Source organism: Pseudophryne corroboree, chromosome 6 (genome assembly GCF_028390025.1).
Source record: "Pseudophryne corroboree isolate aPseCor3 chromosome 6, aPseCor3.hap2, whole genome shotgun sequence".
Taxonomy (NCBI): domain Eukaryota; kingdom Metazoa; phylum Chordata; class Amphibia; order Anura; family Myobatrachidae; genus Pseudophryne; species Pseudophryne corroboree.
Window position 1 is genome coordinate 109,380,422 of NC_086449.1, and position 27,190 is coordinate 109,407,611.

At 47.3% G+C, this 27,190-nt stretch overlaps 2 protein-coding genes across 11 annotated transcripts in view; both read left to right on the top strand.

The window, feature by feature from the left end:
• BRD4 (bromodomain containing 4) overlaps positions 1–27,190 on the top strand; it is a 200,702-nt gene that overhangs the window by 142,339 nt on the left and 31,173 nt on the right. For all 10 annotated transcript variants that reach the window (XM_063931646.1, XM_063931645.1, XM_063931642.1 and 7 more), the window contains 2 exons: positions 20,757–20,867; positions 21,315–21,367. In XM_063931646.1, coding sequence (XP_063787716.1) covers positions 20,757–20,867; positions 21,315–21,367 — 164 coding nt within the window. The remainder of the gene's footprint in view (positions 1–20,756; positions 20,868–21,314; positions 21,368–27,190) is intronic.
• On the top strand, positions 972–6,456 carry LOC134933613 (uncharacterized). Its single transcript, XM_063928953.1, has 3 exons — positions 972–2,155; positions 2,319–4,018; positions 6,256–6,456. The coding sequence occupies exons 1-3, from the start codon at positions 988–990 to the stop codon at positions 6,454–6,456; spliced, it is 3,069 nt and encodes a 1,022-aa protein (XP_063785023.1). The 5' UTR covers positions 972–987.

The following is a 27,190-nucleotide window of genomic DNA, read 5'->3' on the forward strand; positions in this document are numbered from 1 at the left end:
CTATCGAATGAATCATAATTTCTCTGTCCTCCATCTGGGGGACGCTGCGCCGTTACTTGTGGGTTAGAGGTGTGTGGTAGTGGAGTTTGGCACAGAATCTAAAGCTGACTCCTCCCCCCTCTAACCCCTCCCATCTCCTTCCTGCTCAGCCATATTCAGTTTTTATTTTGTGCCTGTGGAGTACAGACACAGTTTTTATTTCTCCTAGATTTTTTTTTTTTTTTTGTTTGTTGTTTACAGGATGCCTAGTCCCTGTTTACGGGTGACAGGTATTGATGGAGTGGACTAATATTCCACTCGAGGATGCTGTCTAGAAAGGCCACCATACCTGGGTCACTGGGGCCTTTGTACATTAACGACGACAGAAGAAAGGTAACGGACAGCCACAATCTGTCACCGACAGTATTGGGCTGTCCCTATTTATTTCACTCATTTATTTCACGAGCCCCCCCCCCCCCGCCGCCAGCGGGAGCGGCGCCGGAGATTTCTCCCCTACAACCGCAGTGAGATACCTGGAGGGTTGTGGGGACAGATGGCAGACTGGTCCGGGAGAATCTTCTGACTCCCGGGGACCAGCTAGAAGCCGCCGCGGACGCTGTGAGTAGCGGCGCGCGGCGGCCCGAACTTCCGGTTTCAGCGCGGGGTGACGTCAGCAGTGCAGGGACGGCTTCCCGCCCTGCTCTGCCCGCGCGCCAATCTGCCTGACGCCATCTTCTTCTGCACGGAGACAGGGGGACGCTGTGCGCTTCACACACGGAGCCTGCCAGGGGGAGAATTTTAACATAATCGCAAGTATAGAGGGGGCTGATCAAAGGGGGGATTACAGGCCATATTGGAATCCACCTAGGGATTAACCTAATAAGGAGAGTCTCTGACTTGCACTCAGTTATCCTGGATTAGGTCCCACTCTATCCTTAATGTAGATTGTTAACACAGCTCATTAGTCAGAAGGTTTAGGGGGATTTTATTTTAGTGTATACCTTCAGAATGGAAAAAGTGACTAGTAAACCGGACAGACCTACAAAGGGAAAAACGGCCTCGGTAGTTTATTTTTCCTGCTCTCAGTGTGGCTCAAAGCTGGCTAAAGGTAGTTCTGACGCAGGTACCTTATGTGCTTCATGCTCTGGTGCATCAGTGACAGATCAGCAGGGAGGTTCCGCAGATCAGCCGACGCCCCCATGGGTTAAAAACATGGTGGACGCCATTTCAGATTTGCGTCAATCTAGGGAGACTGAATCTGCTCGGACTCAGGTGGAGCCTTTATGGGCCCAAAATATGGGAAAGTGCCTCACTGATTTAACTCAATCTTTGAATAAGTTTGTAAATGCTGCCAGCAGTTCGACTGCTACTAAACGATCGCAGCCGTTACCCGCTATAGCATTTCCAGGTGAGGAGGCGGACACCCTGGCATCTCCATTGGAGGAGGGGGAGGTAGATCCTGAATGGGATGAAGTTTCGGCTTGGGAAGATGAGGAACCTTCTACTAGTTCAGGTGTTAGATTGTTAATAGAAGCCATTCGTCAGACTCTTAATATTCAGGACACGGTGGTAGAGGAAACTCCTTCCCCCTTCTTCAAACGACAAAAGAGACAGGTTACGGCCTTCCCTTCTTATTCTCACTTTGCGGATATTTTAAAAGAACCCTGGCTTAAACCGGATTCTCGTTTTCAGGCGCCTAAAAAGTTAAGATTTCTATATCCTTTTACAGAGGAAGATACGAAATTTTGGGAGACGGCCCCTAAGGTAGATGCTCCTATTTCACATCTAGCAAAAGCTACGGTTATTCCGTCGGTACAGTCTGTGACCTTAAAAGACGCTACCGATAGAAAGATTGAAGCATTACTAAAATCTATGTTTTCTTTATCAGGTGTTTCTCTCCGTCCAGTACTGGCGAGTGCCTGGGTACTTAAGGCCGTGGATGAATGGCTTGCACAGGTGGTATCGGGAATGCAGTCGGATGATCCGTCGGAAGCCATTCACGTAGCGGAACAGATTTCGGAGGCACTCACTTATGTGGGTGAAGCCTTGTTGGATTCGGTTGCGCTACAGACCCGGGTTTCAGCCTTGACAGTATCTGCAAGACGCTCTTTGTGGCTTAGAGTTTGGAATGCTGATTCTGACTCAAAGCAAACATTGACGGCTGTGCCTTTTGAAGGTGAGTTCCTTTTTGGATCAGAGTTAAAGAAGATTATTTCAGATTCTACTGGAGGAAAGAGCCCTTTCCTTCCATCTGCACCTCACAAACCAAAACCTACAAGGTTTCGGTCCTTTCGTACGCAGGGCAGAGGTAACTTCCAATCCTTTCGTGCTTCCTCCAGATTCCCAAGAAGGGGCTCTTTCAGAGGAAGAGGATATCAGGCTATTCGCAGACCGGCCAGTAAGCCTGCCGACAAACCTGAGGCATGACGTCTCAGGTCCCCTGGAGGGATCAATGAAGGTTGGGGCCCGGTTACTTCAGTTCAGGGATGTGTGGCTCCTATCGAAACCGGATCGGTGGGTAATGGGGGTCATTTCCAGAGGATATATGTTGGATTTCGAAGAGACGGTCCCAACCCGACTATTCATAACACCTCTCCCAGACGATCCCTCCAGACGGCAAGCTCTTCTTCAGGCAATCACAAACCTCTTACAAAATGGAGTGATCATTCCGGTTCCCTCTCATCAAAGGGGGCGGGGGTTTTACTCAGGTCTTTTTCTTGTGGACAAGCCGGATGGTTCGTTTCGGCCCATTCTGAATCTGAAGGCTCTCAACCCGTATCTCTCAACCCAAAAATTCAAGATGGAATCCATTCGCTCAATTATCGCCGCCATGGAGCCAGGGGAATATTTGGCTTCAATAGACATAAAAGACGCCTACTTACATGTCCCGATTTGGATAGGACATCAGTCTCTGCTGAGATTTGCAATCGGGCCGGAGCATTTTCAGTTTCAAGCTCTTCCCTTTGGTCTTTCTACGGCTCCCCGAGTTTTTACAAAGGTCTTAGGCCATGTAGTCGCAGTTCTTCGTTGCCAAAGGGTCAACATCACTCCATATTTGGACGACCTGTTGGTCAAGGCACCGTCAGCGGAGATTCTCACTCAGAACCTGCAGTTAACAATGGAGACTCTACAATCGTTCGGGTGGATAATCAACTTTCCAAAGTCATCTCTACTCCCTTCTCAGAAGATGATTTTTCTGGGACTTTTATTCGACACCAACAGCCAGAAGGTGTTTCTTCCTGCGGACAAGATTCAGGATCTGCAGTCGAGAATCCGAACCCTGTTACACTTACCAGTAGTGTCGGTTCTCAGATGTATGCAGGTGTTGGGCAAAATGGTATCCTCCTTCGAGGCAGTTCCATATGCCAGATTTCATGCCCGTCCTCTTCAAACGCAGATTCTCAACTGTTGGACTCGGACGGAACCACGTCTCGAATTGCAGTTGATCCGCTTGTCGATAAAGACTCGTCAGTCTCTTCACTGGTGGCTTCACAGTCACAATTTGAAAAAGGGTGCACCGTTCACAATCTGGTCTTGGATGATGGTCACCACGGACGCAAGCCTCAGTGGTTGGGGGGCAGTTTTCCAGACTCATCACTTCCAGGGACGCTGGAGCAATCAGGAGTCAAAATTGCAAATCAACATTCTGGAACTAAGGGCGATTCGGTATGCACTCATTCGCATTCAAACCATGGTGCAGGGTCAACCAGTTCGGGTGCAGTCCGACAATGCCACCGCAGTGGCTTACATCAACAAACAGGGAGGAACTCGCAGTTGGTCCACAATGAGAGAGGTCGCTCAGATCCTCGCGTGGGCGGAACGCTGGGTTCCGGTGATCTCCGCGATCCACATTCCAGGAGTCGAAAACTGGGAAGCAGACTTTTTGAGTCGTCACACGATTCATCCGGGGGAATGGGAACTTCATCAGGAAGTGTTTCTCTCTCTAGTGGATCGATGGGGAATGCCAGACATAGACCTGATGGCGTCTCGCCTCAACGCGAAACTTCCTCACTACGGAGCAAGAACTCAGGATCCACAGGCAATCCTGATCGATGCTCTTACTGCCCCATGGCAATTTCAACTGGGATATGTGTTTCCGCCAATCCCACTGATTCCGCGTCTACTCCAGCGCATTCGGCGAGAGGGTCTCGCAGTGATTCTAGTGACTCCAGATTGGCCGCGTCGACAATGGTGCACTCTTCTGCGCAGTATGGTAGTCGGAGATCCCTTTCGTCTACCTCTGCGACCAGATCTGCTTCTTCAAGGGCCTTGTCGCCACCCAGATTTACATCGGATGGCTTTGACGGCTTGGCTCTTGAATCCAAGATTTTGAAGGCAAAAGGTCTTTCTCGATCGGTTGTCCAGACGATGATTCGAGCTAGGAAACCGGTGACCTCAGGCATTTACCATAGAATATGGCGTATTTACATTGCATGGTGCGAAAAACGGAGACTGACTCCGCATTTGTTTAGACTACCTCGCCTACTCTCTTTCCTTCAGGAGGGTCTCGACAAGGGCCTAAAGCTTTCTTCACTAAAGGGTCAGGTTTCAGCTTTATCGGTTCTTTTTCAGAAGAAACTAGCAAATATTCCAGAGGTTCAAACATTCCTGCAGGGAGTACTTCGGATTCAACCACCTTTTGTCCCTCCGGTTCCTCCCTGGGATTTAAACTTGGTCCTTACGGCTCTTCAGACCTCTCCATTTGAACCTTTAGAATCAGTTGAGCTCCGTTATCTGACACAGAAAGTTGTTTTTCTGTTGGCTATTGCCTCAGCTAGACGAGTATCTGAGTTGGCGGCCCTTTCTTGCAGACCCCCCTTGTTAGTGTTTCATGAGAACCGGGTGGTTCTACGGACTAAACCTTCTTTCCTCCCAAAGGTTGTTTCAGCATTCCATTTAAATCAGGACATTGTACTTCCTGCCTTTACTCCGACATCTTCTTCTGGGGAGGACTCTCATTTGGCTCTTCTGGATGTGGTTCGAGCCTTGCGTATCTATTTGTCTCGCACAGAGTCATTCCGTCGCACGGATAACTTACTGGTTTTAATTGATGTTCCAAAATGAGGTTGGCCGGCCTCCAAAAATACTGTGGCCCGTTGGATAACTTCGGCCATAAGACAGGCTTACCTGTCTTCTCATGTTTCGGTTCCTGACTCAATTAGGGCTCATTCGACTAGAGCTGTTGGAGCCTCTTGGGCTGTTCGCGGTGGTGCATCTGTTGAGCAACTGTGCAGAGCAGCGACCTGGTCGTCAGTTCATACTTTCACAAAGTTTTATCGTTTTCATACTTTTGGTTTGGAGACTGCCTCTGTTGGGCGTCGTATATTGAAGACGGCTATGCCGTCACCGTCTCCCTCCTCTCATTAGCTTGCTTTGGGAAATCCCACAAGTAACGGCGCAGCGTCCCCCAGATGGAGGACAGAGAAATTGGGATTTTTGTTTACTTACCGTAAAATCTCTTTCTCTGAGTCCATCTGGGGGACGCTGCGATCCCTCCCATAGTTTGTCTGGTTTAATTGGTTAATTTTTTTATTCTGGTCTATCTCCTTTGGCTTGGCTAAACGTTAACTGAATATGGCTGAGCAGGAAGGAGATGGGAGGGGTTAGAGGGGGGAGGAGTCAGCTTTAGATTCTGTGCCAAACTCCACTACCACACACCTCTAACCCACAAGTAACGGCGCAGCGTCCCCCAGATGGACTCAGAGAAAGAGATTTTACGGTAAGTAAACAAAAATCCCAATTTTCTCCGGTATGTCTCTGGGTCCGGGGTCAGAGGCAGTGTACGCTCTGAAGGCCCCTTGGCCGTACGACCTAGTATGTCTATTTCCTCTAGTTCCACTTCTAGCCCGAGTGCTCAAATGGATCAAAAGGTAATCATCCTGGTCATCCCCCTAATTGGCCTTGATGAGCTTGGTTCTCGGATCTACAACTGCTTCTCGCAGACGACATGTGGCCGCTGCCTCTTTGTGCAGACCTACTGCAACAGGGTTCTTTTGTACACCCTGATTTGAAGCAGCTGCGTTTTATGCAGTGGCTTTTAAGGCAGCCATCCTGAGGCGTAAAGGTATTCCACAGTCTGTTATTCCTAGTATGCTGAGGGCTTGTACGCCCATCATGGCTGCTCATTCCTATTGCATATGGTGCATAGATAGAGATTTCAACACAAGGTCTTTCAAGTTGTCCCATCTATTACTGTTACTACAAACTGTATTAGAGGCGGGAATGCTTTTGGGATCTGTCAATGTACAGGTGTCCGCCCTGTCTGTGTTCTTTCAGCGCAAGTTAGCTCTCTTGCAGGAGGTGCAGACTTTCCTGCAAGGAGTGCTCAGAGTTCATCCGCAATTTGTTCCGCCTACTATTCCTTGGGAACTAAACTTGGTGCTTACCTTTTTACAGTCCCCGTTTTTGGAACCTTTGGAAGAGATGGACCTCAAGTTCCAAACCTGGAAAACTGTCCTCCTTTTGGCCTTAGTCTGAGCTTGGTTAGTTTCAGACTTCAGCGCCCTGTTGTGTATGCCGCTGTATCTTATCTTCCATGACGATAGGGCGGAACTTTGGATGCATTCCGCTTACTATTTAATGTGGTGTTGGCGTTCCATATTAACCAACCTATAGTGGTCCCTACCCTGGCTGAAGACTCGGGAGAACCTTCTTCTCTAGATTTGGTCCGGGCCCTTCGTATTTATGTGGCCGTAACAGCATCCATAACTAAATTTGGATGCCTTTTGTGTTGCTGTATAATGCTGTCAAGCGTGGTTGACCAGCTTCCAAACGAACATTTGCTCGATGGATCAGACTGGCCATCCGTCAAGCATACGTGAATAATGTTAGACAGCCTCCTTCAGTTATATTGGCACACTCCACTCGCGCTGTTGGTACGTCGTCGTGCCTCTACAATGCATCTTTGCCGCGCGGCCACATGGTCTACGGTGCACACGTTTGCTCGTTTTTTTACATGTTTGATCCTTTTGCAGCTTCCGCATTGCGGTTTGGTCAGTTTGTTTTGCTCTCCTGCCCGCAGGAGCAGCTTTGGGACGTCTCCAGTGCTTCCAGTGTCCCCTAGTGGATGAAAGAGAAAACTGGATTTTGCTGCTTACCAATAAATTCCTTTCTCTGATTCCACAGGGGACACTGGACACCCACCCAGCACTGCTTCCCTGCCTGTGTTGTGGTTCTGGTTCAGTTGTGTTTTTTTCCGTTGTACCTGTTTCCTTCTCCTCTCTGCTCAGTTTCTTAAAACTAGGTTGATGGGGGGATAGAGGGGGAGAAGTCTGCACACACTTAAAATTTTTAAAGTGCCAGCTCCCAATAGCCATCCATCTGTACCCCAGTGTCTTCAGCTTCCAGTGTCCCCTGTGGAATCAGCAAAAGGGATTTATCAGTAAGTACCAAAATCCTATTTTCTGGCACATTTTTTTTTCTACATGACAGCAGAATATATGCAAATTTATCTAAATTAAGAGCCAGCTCACCTAGAGGCACGCCAAGATACCCCAAATAGCACTGCTGGGACCAGCATTCCCTCCAAATGCTGATCCCATCATTTAATATTACTGCTGTGATAAGCATGGAGGGCATGCTGGTCCTGTTCAGACCTCCTTGTTTCAATCTAAGAGCTCCTGGGTTTGAAGCATTTCGTGTTCTCTTCAGGTATCATTTGGTTCAGTTCTATTTTAGATGCCTGTGTGTGAGGTATCTTGTATCAGGCCTACATCATAGATCTCCCATAGTCATAGTCACCACAGATAGGTTTTCTCTAACGTCCTAGTGGATGCTGGGGACTCCGTAAGGACCATGGGGAATAGCGGGCTCCGCAGGAGACTGGGCACTCTAAAGAAAGATTTAGTACTATCTGGTGTGCACTGGCTCCTCCCTCTATGCCCCTCCTCCAGACCTCAGTTAGAATCTGTGCCCGGCCAGAGCTGGGTGCTCCTAGTGGGCTCTCCTGAGCTTGCTAGAAAAGAAAGTATTTTGTCAGGTTTTTTTCAGCACAAGAGACTGCAGCTTCCCACAAAAAAATTCCCAGGCAGTATCCTTTCCCCACTAGGGCCAGGATGTGATGGGAATCTTCCCCTAGGGTGTCACGTTTGCACAGAAGGTAGCACTAGCTATTCTCAGGAATCCTGCAGATAGCGTGCACATTCTAGTACGCTACTCAGACCGGCGATTGTGTCGGCATGGGTTTATAGCGCGGTGGCAGCGTGGACAGGTACCTTATCAGCAGAGATTGAGACCCTAGTATGTATATAGATATATATATATATATATATATATATATATATATATATATATATATATATATATATATATATATATATATATGTGTGTGTATATATAGAGATATATATATATATATATATTGAAGATGCTGTCTTAAGAGATAGGTGTGTGTATGTATGTATATGTGTATATATATATATATATATATATATATATTTCTCTGACATCCTAGTGGATGCTGGGACTCCGTAAGGACCATGGGGATATAGCGGCTCCGCAGGAGACAGGGCACAAAATAAAAGCTTAAGGATCAGGTGGTGTGCACTGGCTCCTCCCCCTATGACCCTCCTCCAAGCCTCAGTTAGATTTTTGTGCCCGGCCGAGAAGGGTGCAATCTAGGTGGCTCTCCTGAGCTGCTTAGAATAAAAGTTTAGTTAGGTTTTTTTATTTTCAGTGAGTCCTGCTGGCAACAGGCTCACTGCATCGTGGGACTAAGGGGAGAAGAAACGGACTCACCTGAGTGCAGAGTGGATCGGGTTTCTTAGGCTACTGGACACTAGCTTCAGAGGGACGATCACAGGTTCAGCCTGGATGGGTCACCGGAGCCGCGCCGCCGTCCCCCTTACAGAGCCAGAAGAGACGAAGAGGTCCGGTGAAATCGGCGGCAGAAGACATCCTGTCTTCAGACTAAGGTAGCGCACAGCACCGCAGCTGTGCGCCATTGCTCTCAGCACACTTCACACTCCGGTCACTGAGGGTGCAGGGCGCTGGGGGGGGAGCGCCCTGAGACGCAATATAACAGAATACCTTAGGTGGCAAAACAGAATACATCACATATAGCTCCTGGGCTATATGGATGTATTTTAATCCCCTGCCATTTTACACAAAAAAGCGGGAGATAAGGCCGTCGTGAAGGGGCGGAGCCTATCTCCTCAGCACACAAGCGCCATTTTCCCTCACAGCTCCGCTGGAAGGACGGCTCCCTGACTCTCCCCTGCAGTCCTGCTTCAGAATCAGGGTAAAAAAGAGAAGGGGGGGCATTGTTGGCAGCAAATAACAATAATTAACAGCAGCTATAAGGGAATAACACTTATATAAGGTTATCCCTGTATATATATATATATATATATAGCGCTGGGTGTGTGCTGGCAGACTCTCCCTCTGTCTCTCCAAAGGGCTAAGTGGGGTCCTGTCCTCTATCAGAGCATTCCCGGTGTGTGTCGGTACGCGTGTGTCGACATGTATGAGGAGGAAAATTATGTGGAGGCGGAGCAGTTGCCTGCGTTGGTGATGTCACCCCCTAGGGAGTCGACACCTGACTGGATGATTGTATTTAAACAATTAAGTGATAATGTCAGCAATTTGCAAAAAACTGTTGACGACATGAGACAGCCGGCAAATCAGTTAGTGCCTGTCCAGGCGTCTCAGACACCGTCAGGGGCGCTAAAACGCCCGTTACCTCAGTGGGTCGACACAGACCCTGACACAGATACTGAGTCTAGTGTCGACGGTGACGAGACAAACGTAATGTCCAGTAGGGCCACACGTTACATGATCACGGCAATGAAAGAGGCATTGAACCTTTCTGACACTACAAGTACCACAAAGAAGGGTATTATGTGGGGTGAGAAAAAACTACCAATATTTTTTCCTGAGTCAGAGGAAATAAATGAGGTGTGTGAAAAAGCGTGGGTTTCTCCCGATAAAAAACAGCTAATTTCTAAAAAATTATTAGCATTATATCCTTTCCCGCCAGAGGTTAGGGCGCGTTGGGAAACACCCCCTAGGGTAGATAAGGCGCTCACACGTTTATCTAAACAAGTAGCGTTACCGTCTCCTGATACGGCTACCCTCAAAGAACCAGCTGATAGAAGGCTGGAAAATATCCTAAAAAGTATATACACACATACTGGTGTTATACTGCGACCAGCAATCGCCTCAGCCTGGATGTGCAGTGCTGGAGTCGCATGGTCGGATTCCCTGACTGAGAATATTGATACCCTGGATAGGGACAATATTTTGTTAACTATAGAACATTTAAAGGATGCATTATTATATATGCGTGATGCACAGAGGGATATTTGCACCCTGGCATCAAGAGTAAGTGCTATGTCCATCTCTGCCAGAAGAGCGTTGTGGACGCGACAGTGGTCAGGGGATGCGGATTCCAAACGGCACATGGAAGTATTGCCGTATAAAGGGGAGGAGTTATTTGGGGCTGGTCTATCGGACCTGGTGGCCACGGCAACGGCTGGAAAATCCACCTTTTTACCCCAGGTCACTCCACATCAGCAGAAAAAGACACCGTCTTTTCAATCTCAGTCCTTTCGTTCCCATAAGTACAAGCGAGCAAAAGGCCACTCCTTTCTGCCCCGGGGCAGAGGAAGAGGAAAAAGACTGCACCATGCAGCCGCTTCCCAAGAGCAGAAGCCCTCCCCTGCTTCTGCCAAGTCTTCAGCATGACGCTGGGGCTTTACAAGCAGACTCAGATATGGTGGGGGCCCGTCTCAAAAATTTCAACGCGCAGTGGGCTCACTCGCAAGTGGATCCCTGGATTCTACAGGTAGTATCGCAGGGGTACAAACTGGAATTCGAGGCGTTTCCCCCTCATCGTTTCCTGAAGTCTGCTTTACCAAAGTCTCCCTCCGACAGGGAGGCAGTTCTAGAAGCCATTCACAAGCTGTATTCCCAGCAGGTGATAATCAAGGTACCCCTCCTGCAACAAGGAAAGGGGTATTATTCCACGCTGTTTGTGGTACCGAAGCCGGACGGCTCGGTGAGACCAATTTTAAATCTGAAATCCTTGAACACTTACATAAAAAGGTTCAAATTCAAGATGGAGTCACTCAGAGCAGTGATAGCGAACCTGGAAGAAGGGGACTATATGGTGTCTCTGGACATCAAAGATGCTTATCTCCACGTCCCGATATACCCTTCTCACCAAGGGTACCTCAGGTTTGTAGTACAAAACTGTCATTATCAGTTTCAGACGCTGCCGTTTGGATTGTCCACGGCACCTCGGGTCTTTACCAAGGTAATGGCCGAAATTATGATTCTTCTACGAAGAAAAGGCATTTCAATTATCCCTTACTTGGACGATCTCCTGATAAGGGCAAGATCCAGGGAACAGTTAGAAGTCGGAGTAGCACTATCTCAGGTAGTGTTACGTCAGCACGGGTGGATTCTAAATATTCCAAAATCGCAGCTGATTCCAACGACACGTCTACTGTTCCTAGGAATGATTCTGGACACAGTCCAGAAGAAGGTGTTTCTCCCGGAGGAGAAGGCCAGGGAGTTATCCGAGCTAGTCAGGAACCTCCTAAAACCAGGACAGGTCTCAGTGCATCAGTGCACGAGGGTCCTGGGGAAAATGGTGGCTTCTTACGAAGCGATTCCATTCGGAAGATTCCATGCAAGAACATTTCAGTGGGATCTACTGGACAAATGGTCCGGATCGCATCTGCAGATGCATCAGCGGATAACCCTGTCGCCAAGGACAAGGGTGTCTCTCCTGTGGTGGCTGCAGAGTGCTCATCTACTAGAGGGCCGCAGATTTGGCATTCAGGATTGGATCCTGGTAACCACGGATGCCAGCCTGAGAGGCTGGGGAGCAGTCACACAGGGAAGGAATTTCCAGGGCCTGTGGTCAAGCTTGGAAACGTCTCTTCATATAAACATTCTGGAACTAAGGGCCATTTACAATGCCCTAAGTCAAGCAAAACCTCTGCTTCAGGGTCAGGTGGTGTTGATCCAATCGGACAACATCACGTCAGTCGCCCACGTAAACAGACAGGGCGGCACGAGAAGCAGGAGGGCAATGGCAGAAGCTGCAAGGATTCTTCGCTGGGCGGAAAATCATGTGATAGCACTGTCAGCAGTATTCATTCCGGGAGTGGACAACTGGGAAGCAGACTTCCTCAGCAGACACGACCTTCACCCGGGAGAGTGGGGACTTCACCCAGAAGTCTTCCACCTGATTGTAAACCGTTGGGAAAAACCAAAGGTGGACATGATGGCGTCACGTCTAAACAAAAAACTGGACAGATATTGCGCCAGGTCAAGGGACCCTCAGGCAATAGCAGTGGACGCTCTGGTAACGCCGTGGGTGTACCAGTCAGTGTATGTGTTCCCTCCTCTGCCTCTCATACCAAAAGTACTGAGAATCATAAGAAGGAGAGGAGTAAGAACTATACTCGTGGTTCCGGATTGGCCAAGACGGACTTGGTACCCGGAACTTCAAGAGATGCTCACGGACGAACCGTGGCCTCTACCTCTAAGAAAGGACCTGCTACTGCAGGGGCCTTGTCTGTTCCAAGACTTACCGCGGCTGCGTTTGACGGCATGGCGGTTGAACGCCGGATCCTGAGGGAAAAAGGCATTCCAGAAGAAGTCATCCCTACTCTGGTCAAAGCCAGGAAGGACGTAACCGCAAAACATTATCACCGCATTTGGCGTAAATATGTTGCGTGGTGTGAGGCCAAGAAGGCCCCTACAGAGGAATTTCAACTGGGTCGTTTCCTTCATTTCCTGCAAACAGGACTGTCTATGGGCCTAAAATTAGGGTCCATTAAGGTTCAAATTTCGGCCCTGTCGATTTTCTTCCAGAAAGAACTGGCTTCAGTACCTGAAGTTCAGACATTTGTAAAAGGGGTGCTGCACATACAGCCTCCTTTTGTGCCTCCAGTGGCACCTTGGGATCTCAATGTGGTGTTGAGTTTTCTAAAGTCACATTGGTTTGAACCACTTTCCACTGTGGACTTAAAATATCTCACATGGAAGGTGTCGATGCTGTTAGCCTTGGCTTCAGCCAGGCGTGTGTCAGAATTGGCGGCTTTATCATATAAAAGCCCTTACTTGATATTTCATTCTGACAGGGCGGAATTGAGGACTCGTCCTCAATTTCTACCTAAGGTGGTTTCTGCATTTCACATGAACCAACCTATTGTGGTACCTGCGGCTACCAGGGACTTAGAGGACTCTAAGTTGCTTGACGTTGTCAGGGCCTTGAAAATATATGTTTCCAGTACGGCTGGAGTCAGAAAATCTGACTCGCTGTTTATCCTGTATGCACCCAACAAGCTGGGTGCTCCTGCTTCTAAGCAGACGATTGCTCGTTGGATTTGTAGTACAATTCAGCTTGCACATTCTGTGGCAGGATTGCCACAGCCAAAATCAGTAAAAGCCCATTCCACAAGGAAGGTGGGCTCATCTTGGGCGGCTGCCCGAGGGGTCTCGGCTTTACAACTTTGCCGAGCAGCTACTTGGTCAGGGGCAAACACGTTTGCTAAATTCTACAAATTTGATACCCTGGCTGAGGAGGACCTGGAGTTCTCTCATTCGGTGCTGCAGAGTCATCCGCACTCTCCCGCCCGTTTGGGAGCTTTGGTATAATCCCCATGGTCCTTACGGAGTCCCAGCATCCACTAGGACGTCAGAGAAAATAAGATTTTACTTACCGATAAATCTATTTCTCGTAGTCCGTAGTGGATGCTGGGCGCCCATCCCTAGTGCGGATTGTCTGCAATACTTGTATATAGTTATTGTTACAAAAATTCGGGTTATTATTGTTGTGAGCCATCTTTTCAGAGGCTCCTTTGCGTTTATCATACTGTTAACTGGGTTCAGATCACAAGTTGTACGGTGTGATTGGTGTGGCTGGTATGAGTCTTACCCGGGATTCAATATCCTTCCTTATTATGTACGCTCGTCCGGGCACAGTATCCTAACTGAGGCTTGGAGGAGGGTCATAGGGGGAGGAGCCAGTGCACACCACCTGATCCTTAAGCTTTTATTTTGTGCCCTGTCTCCTGCGGAGCCGCTATATCCCCATGGTCCTTACGGAGTCCCAGCATCCACTACGGACTACGAGAAATAGATTTATCGGTAAGTAAAATCTTATTATATATATATATATATATATATATATATATATACATGCCCAAAGAGACATGAGTATACTGGGTCCTAGAGTCAAAGCTATGTCGATTTCTGCTTGACGTGTCCTGTAGAATAAGCAATGGAACAGCTAATCCTCCCCGAACTCTGCAAAAATCCACCGCATGTCGCTGGAGCTCCACAGGCGGAGCTAGGCCCGGTGGGGGCATGCTTTCGTAAGTTCAGCCACAAGTGGGTTCACTCCCTATTAGATCCCTGGGCAATAGATGTTGTGTCTCCGGGATACAAGCTGGATTTGGAGAAGATGCCTCCTCACTGACGGCCCTGCCGGCTGCCCCCTGTGAGAGGGTAACAGGGTTAACTGCAATTCACAAGTTGTATTTTCAACAGGTGGTGGTCAAGGTTCCCTTCCTTCGACAAGGGGGGGTTTATTATTCCACCAGGTTGTAGTCCCGAAACCGGAAGATTCGGTCAGACCCATATTGAATTTAAAATCCCTGAACATATACCTGGAAAGGTTCAAGTGCAAGATGAAATCGCTAAGAGCGGTCATTCCAAGCCTAAAAAAGGGGGAGATTTTATGGTGTCTCGGGGTAAAAGGGATGCATACCTTCGTGTCCCCATTTATCCACCTCATCAGGCGTACCTCAGAATTGCGGTACAGAATTGTCATTACCAATTTCTGACGTGGCCGGTTGGTCTCTCCACGGCCTTGAGAATATTTACCAAGGTAATGGCGGAAATGATGGTGCTCCTGCGGAAGCAAGGTGTCACTATTATTACGTACTTGGACGATCTCCTCATAAAAGCGAGATCTAGAGAGCAGTTGCTGAACAGCGTTTCGCTTTCTCCGGAAGTAAAACTGCAACACGGCTGGATTCTATATATTCCAAAGTCGCTGTTGGTTCTTACAGCTCATCTGCCTCTTCTAGGCATGATCCTAGACACAGAACAGAAAAAGGTTTATCTCCCGATAGAGAGAGCTCAGGAGCTCGTGACACTGGTCAGGAATCTATTAAAACTAAAACAGGTGTCAGTGCATCACTGCACTCGAGTCCTGGGAAGGAGGGTGGCATCATACGAGGCCATTCTCTTCGGCAGGTTCCATACCTTCCAATGGGACTTACTGGACAAGTGGTCCGGATCAATCTTCGGATGCATCGGTTAATCACCCTATCCCCCAGAGCAAGGGTGTCTATCCTGTGGTGACTGCAGAGTGCTCACCTTCTCGAAGGTCGCTGATTCGGCATTCAGGGCTGGGTCCTGGTGACCACGGATGCAAGCCTCCGAGGGTGGGGGGCAGTCACACGGAAGAAATTTCCAAGGGCTGTGGTCAAGGCAGGAGACTTGCCTTCACATCAATATCCTGGAACTAAGGGCCATATACAACGCCCTAAGTCAAGCGGAGACCCTGCTTCGCGACCAACCGGTTCTGATCCAGTCAGACAATATCACTGCAGTGGCTCATGTAAACCGCCAAGGCGGCACAAGGAGCAGGGTGGCGATGGTAGAAGCCACCAGAATTCTTCGCTGGGCGGAGAATCACGTAAGCACACTGTCAGCAGTGTTCATTCCGGGAGTGGACAACTGGGAAGCAGACTTCCTTAGCAGGCACGACCTCCACCCGGGAGAGTGGGGACTTCACCAAGAAGTCTTCACGCAGATTGCAAATCGACGGGAACTGCCCGCCTCGACAAAAAGCTAAAATGGTATTGCGCCAGGTCACGGGACCCTCAGGCGATAGCTGTGGACGCACTAGTAACACCGTGGGTGTTCCAGTCGGTCTATGTGTTTCCTCCTCTTCCTCTCATACCAAAGGTGCTGAGAATTGTAAGAAAAAGTGGAGTGAGAACAATACTCATTGTTCCGGATTGGCCATGAAGGACTTGGTACCCGGAACTGCAAGAAATGCTCACAGAGGACCCATGGCCTCTGCCTCTCAGACAGGACCTGTTGCAACAAGGGCCCTGTCTGGTCCAAGACTTACCGTGGCTGCGTTTGATGGCATGGCGGTTGAACGCTGGATCCTAGCGGAAAAAGGCATTCCGGATGAAGTTATTCCTACGCTGATAAAGGCTAGGAAGGACGTGACAGCAAAGCATTATCACCGTATATGGCGAAAATATGTGCTTAGTGTGAGGCCAGGAAGGCCCTACAGAAGAATTCCAGCTGGGTCGATTCCTGCACTTCCTACAGTCAGGAGTGACTATGGGCCTAAAATTAGGGTCCATACAGGTCCAGATTTCGGCCCTATCCATTTTCTTTCAAAAAGAACTGGCTTCAATGCCTGAGGTTCATACGTTTGTTAAGGGAGTGCTGCATATTCAGCGCCCTTGTGTGCCACCAGTGGCACTTTGGGATCTTAACGTGGTCTTGGCTTTCCTGAAATCCCACTGGTTTGAGCCACTTAAGACACTGGAGCTAAAGTTTCTCACGTGGAAAGTGGTCATGCTGTTGGCCCTAGCCTCAGCTAGACGTGTGTCAGAATTGGCGGCTTTGTCATGTAAAAGCCTCTATCTGGTTTTTCCATATGGATAGGGCAGAATTGCGAACTCGTCCGCAGTAACTGCCAAAGATGGTGTCATCTTTTCATGTGAACCAACCCATTGTGGTGCCTGCGGCTACTCGTGACTTGGAGGATTCCAAGTTGCTTGAGGTAGTCAGGCCTTTGAAGATCTCTGTTGCCAGGACGGCTGGAGTCAGGAAAACGGACTTGCTGTTTATCCTGTATGCATCCAACAAGCTGGGTGCTCCTGCTTCAAAGCAAACTATTGCTTGCTGGATCTGTAACACGATTCAGCAGGCTCATTCTGCGGCTGGATTGCCGCATCCAAAATCAGTGAAAGCCCATTTCACAAGGAAGGTGGGCTCTTCTTGGGCGGCTGCCCGAGGGGTCTCGGCATTACAGCTTTGCCGAGCTGCTACTTGGTCGGGTTCAAACACATTTGCAAAGTTCTACAAGTTTGATACCCTGGCTGAGGAGGACCTTGTGTTTGCCCATTCGGTGCTGCAGAGTCATCCGCACTCTCCCGCCCGTTTGGGAGCTTTGGTATAATCCCCATGGTCCTTACGGAGTCCCCAGCATCCACTAGGACGTTAGAGAAAATAAGAATTTACTCACCGGTAATTCTATTTCTCGTAGTCCGTAGTGGATGCTGGGCATGTATATAGTTATTGCTTAACAAAGGGTTATGGTTATGTAGCATCGGTTGAGTGATGCTCAGTTGTTGTTCATACTGTTAACTGGGTAAGTTTATCACAAGTTGTACAGTGTGATTGGTGTGGCTGGTATGAGTCTTACCCTGGATTCCAAAATCCTTTCCTTGTAATGTCAGCTCTTCCGGGCACAGTTTCCTTAACTGAGGTCTGGAGGAGGGGCATAGAGGGAGGAGCCAGTGCACACCAGATAGTACTAAATCTTTCTTTAGAGTGCCCAGTCTCCTGCGGAGCCCGCTATTCCCCATGGTCCTTACGGAGTCCCCAGCATCCACTACGGACTACGAGAAATAGAATTACAGGTGAGTAAATTCTTATTTTTTTTGTTTTGTTTTGTTCCCCCCCCCCCCCCCACCACCACTTTTTTCCCTGGAGATTTCACAAAACCAGCTTTGTGAGAGGCCATTTACTGTTTCATCTTCCAATCCTGGTTAGTCCTGTTGGGTTTTAAGTGAAATCTTTTTTGGTCCAGCTACTAGATAAAATCTTTCCTGTTTTGAACCTAAATTCCTTAAATGCTCAACTGTATGTGGACAGGTTCAAGATGGAAACTCTGACAGGTATAAACAGAATGGAGCAAAACAAGTTCATAGACGTCATGATTCATACTTGCATGTCCCGATTTTGGAAGGTCACTGATGCCTTCTCAGATTTGCAGTCTAGTGTTAAAAACATGGCAATTGCACTGACTCGTTGTGGCCTATCTTCTAAAATCCATAAGTTTTGATTATCATTCGATTCCTGGATGACCCGTTAATTAATATAGAATCCTTGACTACTCCCAGCCAATATGCATGTGATGACCCAGACCCTAGAGTCACCTTGTTGGATTATCAATTACCAGAAATTCAACCTAGTACCTGCCCATTTATTGTGTTTCTAGAGCTTCTGTTGGGCAACAGATGGTACTCTTGACATCAGTTGATGTTTTGCCATTACAGATACTAAGAGGCATACAGTGTGCACCATTGTATTTAAGGGTATTCCAGATTGAGCAGTTATCAAATGAAACAAAATGGACTACTGCTTGTCAAGTCAGGTTGACATCTATGGTATGTTAGTTTCTCTTATAATTGACGATTTTAACAGGAGTCATGTCTTTTAATTTTGGTATTGGACAATCATGACTTATGCCTGCCTTCAGGGCTGTGGCTGTTGGTCTGCGAGGGTTTTGGTCTGAAGAGTTGTCTAAGCTCCCCATGTTCTAGATATGAGAACGTTATTTTCTCTAGACAGAGGATGGCCATCCATTTCTACTAGGAAAGTCCATAAAAACTCAGGGAGGCATCAAGTGCTTCCCATCCTGAAAGGAAACCAGCAGGATGATGATGCACTTACTGGCCCAACTAACTGGCCGCTACAAAGTTTGGTGGTGGTTTGGTCTCAGACTATTTTCTGGTTTGTTTTTTTCCCCCCTTGTTCCAGTAAAGGTAAGTCCCATATAATGACCATAAAGAGAATGGTGTTGCTCTAACTTTACGACAGCAATTTGGTGGAGCCCCCTTTCCTGATTCAGCATGACCAGGGCCGGTGCCCCGTAACCTTCAAATTCCCCCACCACCTCTAGGAGGGGAGATGCAGGTGGCCACTAGGTGGCTGGGGTGAATTGCATCATTATGAGACAAGGGACAACACTCAAGCACTTTTAAAGTGAAAAAGGTGTTCACAATATATAGTTTCACTTTCAAATCCTTGAGTGACTACCATTCTTACTGCCTATGTATACACACTAGCTGGCATGTTAAGAATTGCTGGATCATGTTTTGGGGTTCCTTGCGTCCCAGATGTTGGCCCCGTAATGTTAGGGACCTGCTCGACAAGATGTGACCTGGACGATTGGTGAGCAGGCCGATATCAACAATATATTAACAACCTCTTATGATAGATTATATTTTATTATATTGAAATTTAATGATCGCATAGTGCATCTGCACCCTCTTCGTCTTTGTATACTACTTTATTCTCAGCAGCACAGCACTTTTCATTACTGGAGGGTGTGCAATTTAGAACCATTTCTTCCCTATGTTAGGAATTGTATAGGACGCTGAGGCCAATTTAAAAATTTTGCTGAGTGGCAGGATAATATATATGTACTGTATATTGGAGGAGGTGCATCAGGGCAATGAGGAGCGGCCGTAGGGGCGCCCCTCGGGAGCCATAGTAACATCTGCCTCCTTTGTGCCGTCACATGACTTGATGTTACACGTGTCAGCACAGAGGAAGAGCTGAGGCACTATCTTGTACAGCCTGATAGCGGCGGATGCGCCTGATTAGACCTGCAGCAGCAGCCAGTGCAGTGTGTAAAAGGTGGAGGCTGCATAAAGACACATCCTTTAATTTTTGACAGATGAATTCAGTGGCACCCTCCAGGAGCCGGCGCCCCTAGGCAGCCGCCTAAAGCTGCCTAATGGTAGAGCCGGCCCTGAGCATGACCAAATGTCTTGCCGAGCATGGAAAAACTTGACTGGCTTGCATAAAGCCCTGATCTCAACCCCATCAAACACTTTTGACATAAACTTTGAGCAAGGCCTTACTGTCAAACATCAGAGCACAACATTACTAATGTTCTTGTGTCTGATTAGTACCCCTGAATTGAGAACTAAGGTGGACGCTGGTTTTAAAACTCTGAGGTGGACTGTGAAGAGATGAGGATTTATATTGTCCAGTGAGGACTCTATAGTTTCTTGAGGCCTTTGGTCCTCTGTAATGCTCAGCAGAGCGTGCACCTGGGCAGACTATTTCTACGTGTGTTTTCTTCAGTAATTTGCCTGGCTTAATTTGGAACAGGTAAAGATCGGTGAGCATCTGCTATGGCAGTGTGTTGCATTGGCTGATGAGCTATGTTGATCAGCCACCAAGTCTACATTTACAATGTTTTATGGGCTGAATGTTTTGCGTTCAGGGGTGTGGGTTTTGGACAGTAGGTTCTAGTATGTCCGTTTTAAGCTTACCATTTTGGTAGGGGGCCAGCTTTGATGGTTCCTCATGGCTCCAGTGTCCCCAGATAGATTATATATTATATTTTGCCTCTCAATACATTGGACACTGGGCACCCTCCCTCTAGGTTCTGGTTCTCACCTTAAATTTCAGAGTTTATTTTGAGAGGACATTGTTTCCTGTCACTTGTTCCCTTGGTCTCTCTCTTGTTTGAAGTCCATAAAATAATTGGCTCCCGAAAACCAGGGGGTAAAGTGAGGAAGGAGATCTTAAAGTTCCAACTTCTATCTGAGCCTGCCCTTCCCAGAGAAAAGGATTTAATATGCTTTTATTAAACCAGAATTTACTAACTATAATGAACTTTCAATTAAGAGTGTTACAGGAAGTCATTTCATTTATTATAATGGTTTCCATTCAAAGAAAATTAAGATGTATTGCTATCTTATTTTTGTTCTTATCAGTTTTCCTTCATGTAATTTACGAAATAGATTTACTTTTTCTGTTCACAGATAAAATAGAGGCTCCCACTTCTGTCTCTGGTAAAGTGAAAGGTTTCTCAACTTCTGAATCAGAAAGTTCTAGTGAATCCAGCACATCAGACAGTGAGGATTCCGACCCAGGTTAGAGACTCTTGGCACAGGGTGATATGGAATTGGTAGATAAAACTTTAGTACATGACGCAAAGTGCCTTCATTTTGTATGTTATGTCATTGAGGCAGATTAAATCCAGCGTGAGCTGCTTCTAGCAGATCATATTGTGCAAATATCTACCATTTTACAGTAGGCAAACGCTACTTCAACTTCCATAGGCTGTGAACAGAATCTGTCTTCTGTAGTTGATGCATAGAAGCTGCTGAAAATGGGACACAGCGGCTTATACCCCATTAAACATTTTGACCACTGGGTTGTAAAGTGACCTTAAATCTTCCTTGGAGACCATCTATAATTGGAATGACCGAACATGGTCACCTCTTGGTCTGCAAGTTGAATAAAGGATTCTGTATACATTTAAGTATTAAGACGGAACTCCACGGAGACGTGAATGTAACCATGTCTTATTTTTACAGAGACAGCCCCAAAACAGAAGAAGAAGAGTCACTCAGGGAGAGAGTCTAGAAAGGTAATCTGTCCCAGCAAACTGTCATTTATACTGTACATGTCAAGAGAGGAGTGTTCAGATTGTATTTAAGCTTTTATGAGCCTGGGGAAATGTGGATGATATTAATGTTACAGCAGAACAGTCTCCGGCTGCCCCAGGGCACCTACTGTACCCTAAAGGGGGTACACACATCGTGCTGAGCAGGGAGGGAGGGGGGGGGGGGATGTGTGCTAAGAGGTCTGTTCTAGATCGCTCAGCACACATCTTCCCAGTGTGTACGGGGCTTAACGGTGTTGCTCATAGAGCCGTTGCCTTAGCTGACTTGTTTGGGAATATTGATGAACCCTACAGCAAGATAATGGGAACAATTTAAACATTGTATGTGATCTCCAAAGAATGCTCTTATCAGTGAGTCGTCAATAATATGATGATAGGCAGATGGACTTCGGTGAACAGCAGGGAAATTATTAAAACATTGCAGTTTCTTGGACTACTGTAATCTACGCTTGTTATATATGTGACCATATGTAGAGAGGATGTATGCTTTGACGGTATACAGATAACCGATTCTTGTTGTAGAAATTAGGTGTTGCGTAGCAAGGTTTCTCTGACGTCCTAGTGGATGCTGGGAACTCCGTAAGGATCATGGGGAATAGCGGCTCCGCAGGAGACTGGGCACATCTAAAGAAAGCTTTAGGACTATCTGGTGTGCACTGGCTCCTCCCCCTATGACCCTCCTCCAAGCCTCAGTTAGATTTTTGTGCCCGACCGAGCAGGGTGCAATCTAGGAGGCTCTCCTGAGCTTCTTAGAAAAAGTTAGTTTTAGGTTTTTTATTTTCAGTGAGACCTGCTGGCAACAGGCTCACTGCATCGAGGGACTAAGGGGAGAAGAAGCGAACCTGCCTGCTTGCAGCCAGCTTGGGCTTCTTAGGCTACTGGACACCATTAGCTCCAGAGGGACCGATCACAGGCCCAGCTTCGGAGTCCGGTCCCAGAGCCGCGCCGCCGGCCCCTTTACAGAGCCAGAAGCAAGAAGAGGTCCGGAAAATCGGCGGCAGAAGACATCAGTCTTCACCAAGGTAGCGCACAGCACTGCAGCTGTGCGCCATTGCTCCTCATGCACACCACACACTCCGGTCACTGAGGGTGCAGGGCGCTGGGGGGGGGGGGGGCGCCCTGAGCAGCAATATAAACACCTTGGCTGGCAAAAATACATCACATATAACCCTCAGGGCTATATGGATGTATATTAACCCCTGCCAGATTCCATGAAAATGCGGGAGAAAAGTCCGCGAAAAAGGGGCGGAGCCTATCTCCTCAGCACACTGGCGCCATTTTTCCCTCACAGCTCCGTTGGAGGGAAGCTCCCTGGCTCTCCCCTGCAGTTAATACACTACAGAAAGGGTTAAAAAGAGAGGGGGGGGGGGGGGGGGCACAATTTAGGCGCAGTATACAATATATATGCAGCTATAAGGGAAAACACTTTTTTATAGGTGCTATCCCTGTGATATATAGCGCCCTGGTGTGTGCTGGCATACTCTCCCTCTGTCTCCCCAAAGGGCTTCGTGGGGTCCTGTCCTCTATCAGAGCATTCCCTGTGTGTGTGCTGTGTGTCGGTACGGCTGTGTCGACAGGTAGGTGGAGGATAATGAGGTGGAGGCGGAGCGAATGCCTGTAAATATGTTGTCACCCCCTGCGGGGTCGACACCGGTGTGGTTGAACTTATGGAAGGATTACGTGAAAGAGTCAACTCCTTACAGATATGCTTTGACTGGCGCCCAAGATGGCTGCCTCACCTTTTGTATGCTCCTGATCATCTCCATAAAACAGCTTAAATTCACCACAACTGACCTATGAATCATCATAAATATCCATGGACTTACCTTTAACTTGTACTACTCTACGCGGACATTTCATCAAAACCAACGGATTGCATTCCTGCGCTGAGATACACACTGGATTGAATCCTGGACTGAATCCTCTGCATATCTCCACTGAGAAATCCTTCAGTTTAGCAGCTGCTGTACTCTGCATTGGACATTACCCAGATAAGGTACTGTGGATTACAACCTATCTTTGGCTACATCCAGCCCCTCACTTAGACATCATCCAGCTCTGTTCTCTGAGCAACAAATAACTGACTTATTGCATCAATCTACTAATATCAGTATATTCAGGCTCTGAATTGCTGAAGGCTCACTGTTTAAAATCAGGATCCATTCCCAGGACACGTTATCACTACTACCCCCACAAAAAAAAAAAAAAATCTACTTCAAAGGCCTCTCACACTGAGACTTTTCACACCTACACAGTAGGAATTGGCTTCTAACACCTTCCAAAAGACTGCCTATCCTAGGATAATTGACTAAATCAGCAGTTATTTTATTTATTACTTGCTTCAAACACACCCAATAGGTTATAGCAATAACTTTGTTCATATGCCATTATAATTTTGGATCACATACTGAATTGGGGGAAAACAAAACACAAAAAGGAAAAAACCCACTGCTTTCTCTCCCTCTCTCATCATATGCAGCTCAATCTTATAGTAATCTGTCATTGATGACCAAATGTATACGTATTGCTCCAGCTTCATTCTTTCACTCCGCCCACCACGTTCTGCAGTTCCTATCACACCATCACAGGCTTCTATTCTCCAATCCCTTGGTATTTTAAAAAGAAAACACTGGCGCATTCGTGGGAAGCGAGCAGGCCGGAAATGTATTTCCCCCGGTAACCATCTAAGTCCTTTGCCCACCTGCTCACCCTCATACTCAAAGAACAATCAAATAGAAGTGATACCCAAAAGACGGCCCTGTGTTTGGAAGGACAGAACTGTCAACTCTCACTTTGTGACCCCCATACCCAGAGCTCCTGCACTTAACATAAAGAAAACTGAAGGCCCTCTGGTATGCCCAATCAGGTCAGTCCTTTGTAATGCCAGATCTATAAGAAACAAGACTGCAACAATCGCTGACCTTATTGAATCTGCAGATCTAGCCTGTATTACAGAGACCTGGCTAGATGAAAATGCAGCACCTATATTGGAGGCTGCAGTACCAACAAACTACTCTGTCATCCACAACCCAAGACTGGACCGCAGGGGTTGCGGGGTGGCTATCTGCTTCAAAAAAGAACTTAAACTTAGGGTCCACCCTATTGAAACTACTCGCTCATTCGAGTGCATTGCTGCCCGGAGTTCGACAGGATTAGGTTTCAGAGTACTTCTCATTTACCGGCCACCTGGAGATGGAAAGATATTTCTGCAAGAAATTGCAGACACTGTCGCTGGCCTGGTTCTGGAACATCAAAGATGGCTCATCCTCGGGGATTTCAATGCATGGGTGGATGATGAGCTCTCACGCCTTGGCCAAGACCTCCTGTGCACAATGAATGGTCTGGGCTTCACACAGGTCGTTCCCTCTGCCACACATAAAAGTGGTCACACTCTCGACCTTGTCTTTCAGATTGGATTAGAAGTCACTGACCTAAAAATAAACCCAGTCATCTGGTCAGACCACTACTCCCTCTGGTTCTCAGTTGCAACCCCTCAAATAAGATCTCTGCCCGTGGAGTTGACCAGGTATCGTCCAAGGAGGGGTATGACTCCCCAGGCTCTTGCAGCAAATCTGGATCTCTCTGCTATACTGGGTGCCTGTGAAGATCCCTGTTCCCTAGTCCGTTATTATAATAGGGATGTTATGGCTGCAATTGATGTTATCGCCCCTGTGCGTTTAAGACCTCGTAAACCACAACGTCAAGCTCCATGGTTCGACAACAGTGTTAGTGAGCTCAAGAAAAGGGGGCGTAGACTGGAAAGATGATGGAGGAAGACTAACCTAGTGGATGACAAAATAAAACTAATAAAGCATAACGAAGAATATCAATCGATAATCACTCGTAAGAAGGCACAGTTCCTGTCAAATGAGATCACAGCAGCAAACAATAGGCCAGCTCAGCTTTTCCGCACAGTGGATATGCTTTGCAAGCCAGCATGCCTGCAGACTGATGAGACCCTCTCCCAGGCAAGATGCAACGAGTTTGCAAACTTCTTTGCAGATAAAATATCCACCATCCGGGCTGGAATCTCCACAGTGCCATCAAAGGAGTGCCAAACTACAAAGCCTGCCAATATAAGCTACCTGCCTTCATGGACCAGCTTTGACCCAGTGGATGTAAAGGACACTGCTGAAATTGCTCGAATTTTGCGTCCCACCACCTGTGATCTGGACCCAGCCTCAACCAAGCTTCTAATAGGTTGTATGGATATCATTGGTCCTGTCTTTACAAAAATTGTTCAATGTTCTTTGCAGACAGGCATTTTTTCTGGACCCCTAAAGGAAGCAATTGTTAGACCGCTTCTTAAAAAACCTAATTTAGATCCCGACTGCATGACCAACTACAGACCGGTATCGAACCTTCCTTTCCTAGGAAAGGTTATTGAGAAAGTCGTTGCAAATCAACTGGAAACCCGCCTGACAACCCATGATATTTATGATCCATTTCAATCAGGATTCAGGAGAAGACATAGCACTGAAACAGCCCTGGTGTGTGTGTTAAATGATCTTCTGATGGCAAAAGACAGAGGTGACTGTTCAATATTAATCCTTCTGGATCTCTCAGCAGCATTTGATACCGTGGACCATGGGCTTCTGATTGAGCGACTGATACATTTCTGTGGTCTGGATGGCACAGTCCTAAACTGGTTCAAATCATTTCTCACAGGCAGGTCACAGAGAGTATCATCTGGATTATACTCATCACCACCAGTGCCATTGCCATGTGGTGTCCCACAAGGTTCTATACTATCCCCCATGCTTTTTGCAGTATACATGCTCCCATTGGGCGAAATAATCAGGCGCCATGGCCTGGTCTACCACTGCTATGCAGATGATACACAACTGTACTTGTCCTTTGCTCCGGGCACTGATAACCCAATAGCAACCCTAAATGGCTGTCTAGCTGAACTACAGGAGTGGATGAGCGCCAGTTGGCTGCGACTGAACCCGGATAAAACAGAGGTCCTTTTGATACGACCGCAACATCAAAGGACAAGACTGCAGCATAGCCAACCAACTGGACTTACACTGGGGGATTCAGAATTACAGACCAGTGATCGTGTGCGGAATCTTGGCGTTGTCCTGGATGGTGGCTTGACACTTAAACATCAGATATCAGCCACAATCAAATCCTCATTCTTTCACCTGAGGAACATAGCCAGAATCAAGCACTTAATTCCCTCAGATGACATGCCAAAAGTCATACATGCATTTGTATCATCTCGTTTAGACTACTGTAATGCCCTCTACCTTGGTCTACCAGCAAAAGAATTGCAACGCTTACAGCTGGTGCAAAACACAGCTGCCAGGCTATTAACCAACCAGCCCCATTCTAGCCACATAACACCCATCCTCTACTCCCTTCACTGGCTGCCTGTAAGATGGCGAATCATCTTCAAGATTGGCTTACTGAGTTTCAAAGCATTACATGACCAAGGCCCAAGGTACCTGAAACAGCTTCTGACCCCATACTGCCCCACTCGATTACTGCGATCTGTAGATGAAGGACTTTTAGCAGTACCTAGAATCTACCGTAATTCATCTGGGGGTCGAGCTTTTAGTCATGCGGCTCCGACTCTATGGAACTCACTTCCCCGCACAGTGCGAGAGGCCCCAACTATAGAATCCTTCAAAAGTAGACTCAAGACTTTTCTGTTTACTAAAGCATTTCCATAGTGTCCCTTTTAGTATCTTCATGCTTCTGTATTTTATGAAAATGTACTTCATTATTTTCTGTACTATATTATGCAATGTATCTGTTAAGCGCCTTGAGTCCTATTGGAGA

What these genes read in the sequence shown, in the direction of transcription:
- LOC134933613 (XM_063928953.1), top strand. Translation starts at nt 988, where the DNA reads ATGGAAAAAGTGACTAGTAAACCGGACAGACCTACAAAGGGAAAAACG. An exon ending in GACGGCTGTGCCTTTTGAAG is followed by an intron (nt 2,156 to 2,318) that starts GTGAGTTCCTTT and finishes TGCTTCCTCCAG; the next exon opens with ATTCCCAAGAAGGGGCTCTT. An exon ending in CAAGAACTCAGGATCCACAG is followed by an intron (nt 4,019 to 6,255) that starts GCAATCCTGATC and finishes GTGTTCTTTCAG; the next exon opens with CGCAAGTTAGCTCTCTTGCA.